A 9,510-nucleotide genomic window follows, 5' to 3' on the forward strand; every position below is an offset into this window, starting at 1 on the left:
AAGACCACTTAAAATAAAAAGAGTGGTAGGCCGGGCACAGTGGCTCGTGCCTGTAATCCCAGCACTTTGGTACGCCGAGACAGGCAGATCACGAGGTCAGGATATCGAGACTATCCTGGCCAACGTGGTGAAACCCCCATCTCTACTAAAATTACAAAATATCAGCTAGGCATGGTGGTGCGCACCTGTAATCCCAGCTACTCGGGAGGCTGAGGCAGGAGAATCATTTGAACTCCGGACTCAGAGGTTGCAGTGAGCCAAGATTGTGCCACTGCACTCCAGTCTGCTGACAGAGTGAGACTCTCTCTAAATAAATAAATAAATAAATAGTGGTAAACATATTGTTGTGATTGAGCAATCCTAAAAATGTGGTGTTATCTGAAGAGGGATATAAAAAGTAACAATTTATAACCAGGAGTATATTTAAGTAGTAAATTACTTCATTAAGGTACTGTTAATGTATTGGGGATTTCATCAAATTACACAGATACTCAACAGAACAAAATAATCACTGATTACTCTGGTAAGTGTAATGGTACGCATAAAATCATTGTCTTCTGATTATGTTCAGCACTTTCAAAGTCAAAATTTAGGAACTAAAGTTAACATTGAATAAATATATACATCACATTCATTTGTATAAATATATATGTGCTCAACAAATATCTGTCTATATACTTACATAGACATATAAATATTTATATTCATAACATTAATCAGCTAAAATCATAATTTTGTGTCCTGCAATATAGATTGAATTGTAATTACTATGAAAAACATAGATTTAAATGGACTGGCTAGAGAACTTCTCCCAGAAAAACTGTAAAAATTATACCTGTTACTTATCAGGTGACAATAGAATATAAAGTACAAATTTAATTTTCTGCATTTTTTAATGATAACCATCTCTACAACCTATTTTCATCCATTTCAAACTTGGTGATTGTTATGTTCATGATGTCTGAAAACAAAACCAAAATATTTTCACATTCATTCAGGAATAAGCCATGACGGCCCTTTCATTTAAAGTACTTGTGTTTGGAAGTAGTTGAACATTTAACCTTACCTGACACATAGGCTATGTACATATGTTTCTGCTCTGGCATATGTCTAATAAATAAATATTTGAGTAAAGTCAAGGAGGTTATGAAATATACTATGTTGGCTATTGGCTCTGCCATAATTCAATTCTGTAATCATTTTTTCATCTATAATGTGAACATCTATTATGATTTTATGTAAAATCTAATCTCCAAAGGCCATTGTATATTTACATGAATATTTGTGCTGAAAGTTTTGTAAAAAACAATTTGTCTCAGTCTCGTGACACTCAGCTGTGAATCCTAAGAAGGACTTAACCTTTACCTTAGGACTTAAGTTTTCTATCATGTGTCACTTCTCAATGATTAGACGTATTTGCTTGAAAATAATGCATTTTGGAAAAAATAGAATGTTTGCTGCACAGGTTTATGTAATGGTATGAAATTTGTATAGGCAATTGGAACCTACATATAAACATTTAAAGGAAAGATGTTTGTATTGAGATTGCTAGTGTCTTACATAAGGATGAACAGGTACTTGTTGAAATATTACCTATTATTTGGGGAGTGGGTATTGAATGATGGTTAATATTGTAAATGATTATTTTATACTCCATATGGTGCACATAGTTAAACTATATTTTCTGCTTTGAATTCTTTTTTCCTTGATGTATTTTTGCATATTATTCATATGAATCTTTATACATGAAATGTCAACTGTAAGAAAGAAAATGAACAGAAACTTGAGTATCTTATTGAACTCTGTCACGAATACCAAATCCATATTGAAAATCACTCATTTTAGTTATTAGAATAACATTTTTGAAAACTATGTTTTTAAGCATCAGGAATAAGAAAGTAGTCACAGAGAACTGAAATATTATAAAAGTCAATTGCAATTAACCCATGAACTGGTAAGTTGTTTTAAAAAAATCTTTAGATAAATCTTTGCTAATTCTTGGTATGAAGTCTTACCAAGATTTCATAAGAAGTTTTTTAAATCTATTTCTTTTAAAAAATGAATTGTTTATGACACTGAACATTTTATTCCCAGATGCTTTGCTGACTAATGTTGACCAGATTGGCCAGGAAACACAGGTGAGATTCTTATTACCTGTAACATACTTCAACACTTAAATGAGTATACACTTTTTATAAATTAATTTTAAGTAATTAGTTTGCTAATTTGTGTAGCTTACTGAAATTTTCTTTTAAAATTTACTTATAATTCTCAACAGTACAGACTGAAGTTTAGTTTACTTAAGTGAATTCACAGTTTCTAAATTTAGACATATTTTGGGTTAACTAAACATCTCTGCTTTGTTCTGTAAGAAATAAAGTTAGTAATAATAGTGATGCATGCAACTTTGGAGTCAGTCTTATAATCATACATGATACAATGTACATTTTTACAAATATTTCCAAATGTGAAGACAGTACCTTGATAAGAATATATTTACTCCTATCCTTGACCTCCACATCCTAATAAGAGCTGAGATGACACATTATGCCTCATTGAAAATAGATGTACAGAAGCGTTTCGCTGTTATCTAAAATGAATGAAGCCTCTTTAAAATGGAGCAAAAGACTGCATATGAAATATTCATGGTATTACTTTTGTCAGCAACCAATTATTCTTCTTGAGTGTTTTTTTTGGGGGGTGGATGTTTGAAATGAGTATTTGATTCTTGAATTTTAATTGGATCGGAGAGTGTGTTTCCAGAGCAGAGCAGCACTTTAGCAATCTGTTCAAACAGCTGGAAGCATCAGCCATTTGCTTGAGGTTTGGCACACACAAAAAAACTCTGCTTTTAACGGTTCTAAAAAAGGCCATTGATTTATTTGCTGGTAGTAAAAATAGGGTCTTGGTTTTTAACATTTTATATTTAAAAGAAAAACAACTTTGTCAATCTTTCAGGATCTTCCCTAACGAATTCCATCCACAAATCAAAATGTTTTCGTGCATCATTTCTTTACTGAATTTAGAATCCCATTCTTATGTTGCAAAAAACAGCAGATGGATCATTGGAAACACTGAAACAATCAACAGCACAATGTCTGGCACATGTCTGTGTTCTATTGTGTGCATTGAATTGACCTGCATGAAGGTGTCTTGTTTCTCCATCACCCCTTTGCTTCTCTCTCTCAATTTTTAACCTTTCTTCTTATTTCTCTTTCCGTCTCTCTTTCTACCCACCACTCTCTCTCCCTCTTTTGCTCTCTTTCTCTTTCTCTCTTTCATTTTTAAAGTTCATTGATCATGTAACTTTAATAAATCATATCCAGCCAACCTGAAATTTAGGATAGGATACCTTTATATAAGAATTAGGAAACAGATGATTAATCTATAAGGAACACAAGCCAAAATGGTATTAAATGTTGTATCAAAATTTGGAGGCAGGTGAGTAAATGTCTACGTAATTTTTCAATTATCAATTTAAAGAATTTTCTAAAGATTCACATTTGAAATGGCATACTGAATATTATTTTGCTTATGTGTTTATTTTCGTATATTATCAGGAATGGAATTTGGAAAAAGCTAATTTCTTTGAAAGTCTTTGTACTACTAGACATAGCACGAGATTTTGCAAATGTGATACATACATAAGGCTTTTAATAATGACTTTTTATCTTAAGGTAATTAGTAGTACAAAAAAACAAGAAAATATCATTAAAAATAAATGACTGTCATAACATTATAGAAAACTTCCCTTCATACTTAGGCTACCTTGTGCCTCTTTCTATAAATATTAGCAAGTCAAACAAATCCAGAGACAAATAATAGTTTTAACAAAATTCAGTGGCAATACATCATTCACTTATGAGCCAGCTCCTTGCTACCTCTCTATTATCAGATTTAAGTTACTGTATGACCCCGAGGTAAGTATTCTTGATTCTTGGTAAATGATTTGTGCTATAGCAGGCCTATGTCTACCACCGTGAGCAGACCAAACAGTGATGCTCCTACTGAAGACAGTGTGTGACCTGTGTGTTCTTAGCTTTCTCACAGCCTTTCACATTGTCAGTGTGTGAAGGAACTGAGGTGGAGAGCGGGCAGAGACCCTTTGTGATTGCAACTCTTCAGCTCTGAGTTTTCTGTAGCCAATCATACTGAGGTACCTGTTAAGGTGAATTTTTTTTCTAGGCATAGAGAGTTAAAACACTTATTTTATTTCCATTATTCAGAATATGCCCCATGCCAATTTTCTTTTTTAGAAGCCTTTACGAATGTATATAGAAGTGGAGTAGCCTTGAAATATTTTAATGTATAATGTATAATACAATTCTTTTATAATATAATCATAAAATTTTAATCACACTAAAATGAATTGAGAGCAAAGGGGAAAGGAATGATGTATAAAATCAATGCTGATGACTCTACGTGGAAATTGGCACTTATGTATAAATTTTCATTGTGTTTGGCCAAGATTTTTATCTTTACAATGAACACAGTAAAAAAATAGTTATGCTATTCGGCAGTTAAGTAAGAAATAATTGAGTAGTTTCCATTTATACTTAAAATGCCTTAAATAAAATGTCTTAAGAAGTGTTTGCTGTATTCTGACCAACAAAATATGTACACATTGTGTGTACGTGTGTGTGTGTTTGTAACTCTGCACAGAGCTATAGCTTATTCTGTGATTGCTTGCACAGGCCTTTAAGATAATTGCTTCCTGATTTTAATAAATTTAACTTGCCATTAGTCCACGTTTCATAACAAGCAAACATGTAAACTTTGCAATAAAATCTCTGTTCCAGATGAGTACAATTTTTTTAGATAAATAATATACAAATTAATAAAAAGCTAATATTTATTATAAATACATAACAACATTGATAAAACTATGGGAAAGCATAGGGTTAGGAAAATACATAAAATAAGAGCCAAAGAGAAAAGCAAATTTTATACATGATGCAAATATGCTTCCAATATGTTTCCAGGTGAGAGTGATCAATATAAAATATTTGCTTCTGCAGGAGGAGGTTCCTATGAAATTCTTTTCAAGTAAATTTTCTGAAATAGGAGTAATAGAATAAACACATATGTAGGAAACATTTGGATTTGTTTTAATAATTAAGGCATGTTTTAACGTATATATTTGAACATTTACCAAATTTATAAAAAGAAGAGCCTTTGTGTCAGCAATGACCTTTAGAAATCATCTCCTTGTTCAGACATCCTAGCTATGAAAGATCAAAATATTTCACAGTTCTTAATTACATTGAGACGAGGGGCAGTAATAAATGTTTTCCCACAATTCATTCAATGTCAAGACATTTTTTTCTTCTCTTAATGTTCAGGGAGCTTGCATTTCTTATTTATCTTTTAGTACTGTTAATAAGACTGTCCACAAATTTTTGCATGATATCCACTCACTGTTAAATGAGGAAAATAACCAAAACATCCTAAACCTACTACAACTTGATTATTTTTAGTTTTTATAACATTTTTACCATATTTAGTCTGCATTAGTTGTATTATTTGATACTCTTGTAATTTTGTGTTTTATGTTTAGATATTTATGGAATTACTATAGGAGCTACCTATTGATATGTAAATTAAAGTGTTATTTTGGATATTCTATTAAATGGCAATTTTTATTTGGCTCCGTATTATTTAATAATTTTAATACTGCTACATCTTCAGAGCAGACAAACTTTATACTTCACAATATTTTTATTTCCTAATATTCAACATTAGTAGCATTTATATAAACCGCAATTTCACAGTTCATTAATATCATTATTTAATGTGAAACTTAAGTAAATCTTTAAGATATATCAACTTATAAAATCATTAACTTGATACTAAATTAACATTTGCTATCCTGGAACTATTTATTACTTAAAAACTTAAACTAGTTACTTTGTCCACTGTCATTTTCCTCCTAGGTATACTGCAACTTTTACTATGTTATTACTTTTTGTAACTTGACATTTGATATAGTACCATAACACCTTTTTTGTGTGTCAAAGGGAGTATATCACTTGAAATACACAAAGAGAAAACATGTTGATATTCAATTTTACCAATATGAGCTCTGCAATGAACCAAATAAAGACGAACTTAGTAATATATACCGTTACATTTTTACAGTGATTTTGCAATGTTTTTCTTAGTATATTCCAGGTAAATTATGACAATGATATCTATATTTCAGTAACTTTTTAAAAAGTAATTCTTTTTTTTTACAAATAACATACACATTGGTCCCTTAACAATCTTCACATATATGGTGCATTTCTTATTAGCTTTCCAAAATTATTATTTTTGCTAAAATCAATTTCACTATTCAGGTTAATTATTTTGAAATATTTTCTTAAATAAATTATCTTTACAGCATTTTACCAACCTTCACATAAAGTTACCAAATAACCTTTAATATACTTTAATAACTTTATCACATAAAATTATCTAAAGATATTCTACATCAGCATTTTAATATAGAATATGAAATAAATGAATCTCTATTTCATGATTCATTCATGCCATGCATTTTAAAATTTCCAAATAGAAAATTGTAAACATGCAGTTTTTTTAATGGAAAAGAGAAAATTAGTTGTGCTTATGTATATGAAAGCATATATTTCTCAAAACGTTATTTTCCATTTTCATAAAAAGTAGACTTAATTAGAAGTATCTTAAATCCATGAAGACTGATTAGAGGAAAAATATTTTCACAGTTGTATGTTTAAATATTTTTATAAAATGGCTTTTACATTATTTTCTTTCAAAATCATATTTAATTCAAACATGGAGTGACTTTAAGAGTTATTGTGAGTTTTCCATTTATTTTGTTTTGTGGGTGAAAAACTGATTAGTTAAGATGAATAATTTACTACCATTATATGTATAATTAAATATTTGTAAAATTTTAATATCATACACATTTTCTAGCAGAATTTTTTAAATTTATAAGTGGCATGCATTAATGGCTGCAATTATTATTTGTTTATCTTACCTTGAAATTATATATGTGAAAAACAAAGCAAGAGAAAATGACATTTTCCAATGTAGCTTTGACTTTACATAATTATCTAGACTTCGTATACTTAGATTAAAAAAAAAATAAGATTTTTTATATATTCACCAATTTGAAGTTACCAAGCAACATTTTATATGTTAATATGCATGTTTACATAGTTTTCATGCGTATGTGATGTATTTCATGGCAAGAAACTCCTGCTTGGGTACTTACATTTCAGTTACTTTTAGCTTGCTAACACAATGATCTTATTAGCTATGTGTTTTCTTTCTTTCTTTTTTTCCTTTTCCTTTTTCTTTCCTTTCAGAGGTTGGAGTTAATCTGAAGAGCACCACTTCTCTCTCTCCTGAAAAAATTTGCCACTGATATTTTTACTGGATAAAATTCAAAAATGTTTCAATTCACAAAGGCTAATTGTTGAACTGCTGTCCTAGAAGAAACTGTCTACAGGAGCCGAGGTGAAAGTCTCTGATGCTGGCGGAACTGGCTCCATCAGACCATGATTCATCCTCTTTTAAAACCAAATTTTTTTTTCTTCTGGCCTACAAGTATTTTTTTTTTTTTTCAGAAAGAAAAAAAGCCTACATTGGCATCAAGTTCTGTATCAATCCATCTTACATTGCCGTCCATGATTTAACAGACTGTAGAATCTTGAATAATCTATATCACTTTAACAAATAAATGTTTTACTATGACAGAATTTGCACATTGCCTGATTTGTGAAAGTACCCATTGCTTCAAGTGCGAGTGGTGAAATAATTATTGCAAGAACTAATAATACTGTTTTACATGTAGGCCGTGCAAAAACCTTAAGAGATTACAAGCGGCTTTATAATATTGGAACGATTTATTCCATGATTAGGTGCACCCAGTTCTTTGGGAGAGCGGGACAGCTATTTAAGCAAATGTATACTAATTTTATGCCTCAGTATAGGATAAAAAGTGATAAAGGCTCTCTTCTGCTAGTGAAACTTCCAAAATGATCAAGATAGGAATACTATAATTAATCCAAATTGATTCATTGCTTTTCTAGAGAGCCAGGGCAAAAGAGGTTTTAGTAATTACAAGCCTTAAGTGCACATTTCTCCAATTTTGCACAAGTTCAGAGTAAGAACAAAGAATATGCATGTGATTTAATACCAGCACATGTAGAACTGAGTTAGTTTTGATGGCTGATACAGGAGAATGCAGTCATATTTAAGCAATATCGAAGCTAAGCACATAAGAGCTGCCTCTGGTGTGAAGCAGGCCTCAACTGTGTGAGTTTGGCCGGTTACTTATGCACAGCAGTCTCCCATGGTGTCATAAAATAGATATTAATGTAAAATTTGAAAGCACATACATTTATCAGAATACGTGGCAAAAGCAATGAGTTCAATAAAAATATTTGTAAGAGCATTGTTACTCCCAATTGAATTCAGACGCTCTAAGATACAGATCATGTCTCTATTCCTTGGTAATTCTGATAGTTATCATTGAGACCAATATGTAGTTTATTTATTTTTTTTGAAGTTCAAACCAAATAAGATAGAAAACTGTTTACCTTTTAACAAATTCAGGTTAATCTGTTAATTATTCCACATTTGGATTATTACAAATATCCAATAATCCAAGGAGAGGTTTCAGGACGTTAGCCATTTAGAACACTTGGAAGCCGTGCTCAGGAACCTAACTAACTACACTGGACAATTTAGATACAGTTGTTTGTGTGCGCACACGCGCGCACACACACACTCCCTGACACACACAATGCAAGACTGAAACAGAAGTTGCAAGTTTGAATTGAATTTTCGTGGTTAAATTTGTAGTCGTGACATTGGGCAATTTACCTAATTCTCTGTTTGACAACTATAACACCCTGGAACAACTTTGCTTGTGGGTGTGCGTGCATGTACATACATGAATGTGTATGATGATTAAAAAGAGACAGATTGAAGAGTGAATATTGCCTCTGCAAATACTTTGCTGTTGTATACAACTCTTCTCCTAATATACATATGTAAAGAGAGAGTCAAGAGCAGGAATGGCTTTCCTGGATCTCAGCTCAGAGTGACATTTTCAGTTATCTTGGTTCCTCAAGGACATCGTCCTGTTTATTCTTACACTCCTCCCACCCCTTTGGGGCTAATTCTTTTCTTGATGGTGATAACAAAACAGTGTTGTTCATAACCTGTCCTATCATCTACTTTTTCATTCATTCAGGATATTTATGCGATTGTTTTCAAAGGAACAGAATTGTTACTGAGTTAAAACAAAAGTTAAATCACTTCAAGTCTTTACCCTGCATCCCCTACATCTAAATCCAAAATTTCCATTTATGCATATATTCAATCAAACAGCGTTACTCACACACCCATAATGTACACATTTTCTTTTTTTTAATGTTTATGAGGAAGAGTGGGCGCAGACTCTGATTCTTAAGGTTTGTGAGAATCAATTGTTTTTATGAGATATTTAATTCTTATATTAAGAAGATTAACAGA

The 9,510-nt window shown here is 31.3% G+C and overlaps 1 protein-coding gene across 1 annotated transcript in view; it reads left to right on the forward strand.

Moving 5' to 3' along the window:
* LRFN5 (leucine rich repeat and fibronectin type III domain containing 5) overlaps nt 1-7,727 on the forward strand; it is a 316,824-nt gene extending 309,097 nt beyond the window's left edge. The window contains exons 5-6 of the mRNA XM_011977336.1: nt 2,095-2,138; nt 7,335-7,727. Coding sequence (XP_011832726.1) covers nt 2,095-2,138; nt 7,335-7,352 — 62 coding nt within the window. The 3' untranslated portion in view covers nt 7,353-7,727. The remainder of the gene's footprint in view (nt 1-2,094; nt 2,139-7,334) is intronic.
* The last annotated feature ends 1,783 nt before the right edge of the window (nt 7,728-9,510 follow it).

The sequence above is a fragment of the Mandrillus leucophaeus genome, unplaced genomic scaffold, assembly GCF_000951045.1.
Source record: "Mandrillus leucophaeus isolate KB7577 unplaced genomic scaffold, Mleu.le_1.0 Scaffold179, whole genome shotgun sequence".
In the NCBI taxonomy this organism is placed as follows: Eukaryota; Metazoa; Chordata; class Mammalia; order Primates; family Cercopithecidae; genus Mandrillus; species Mandrillus leucophaeus.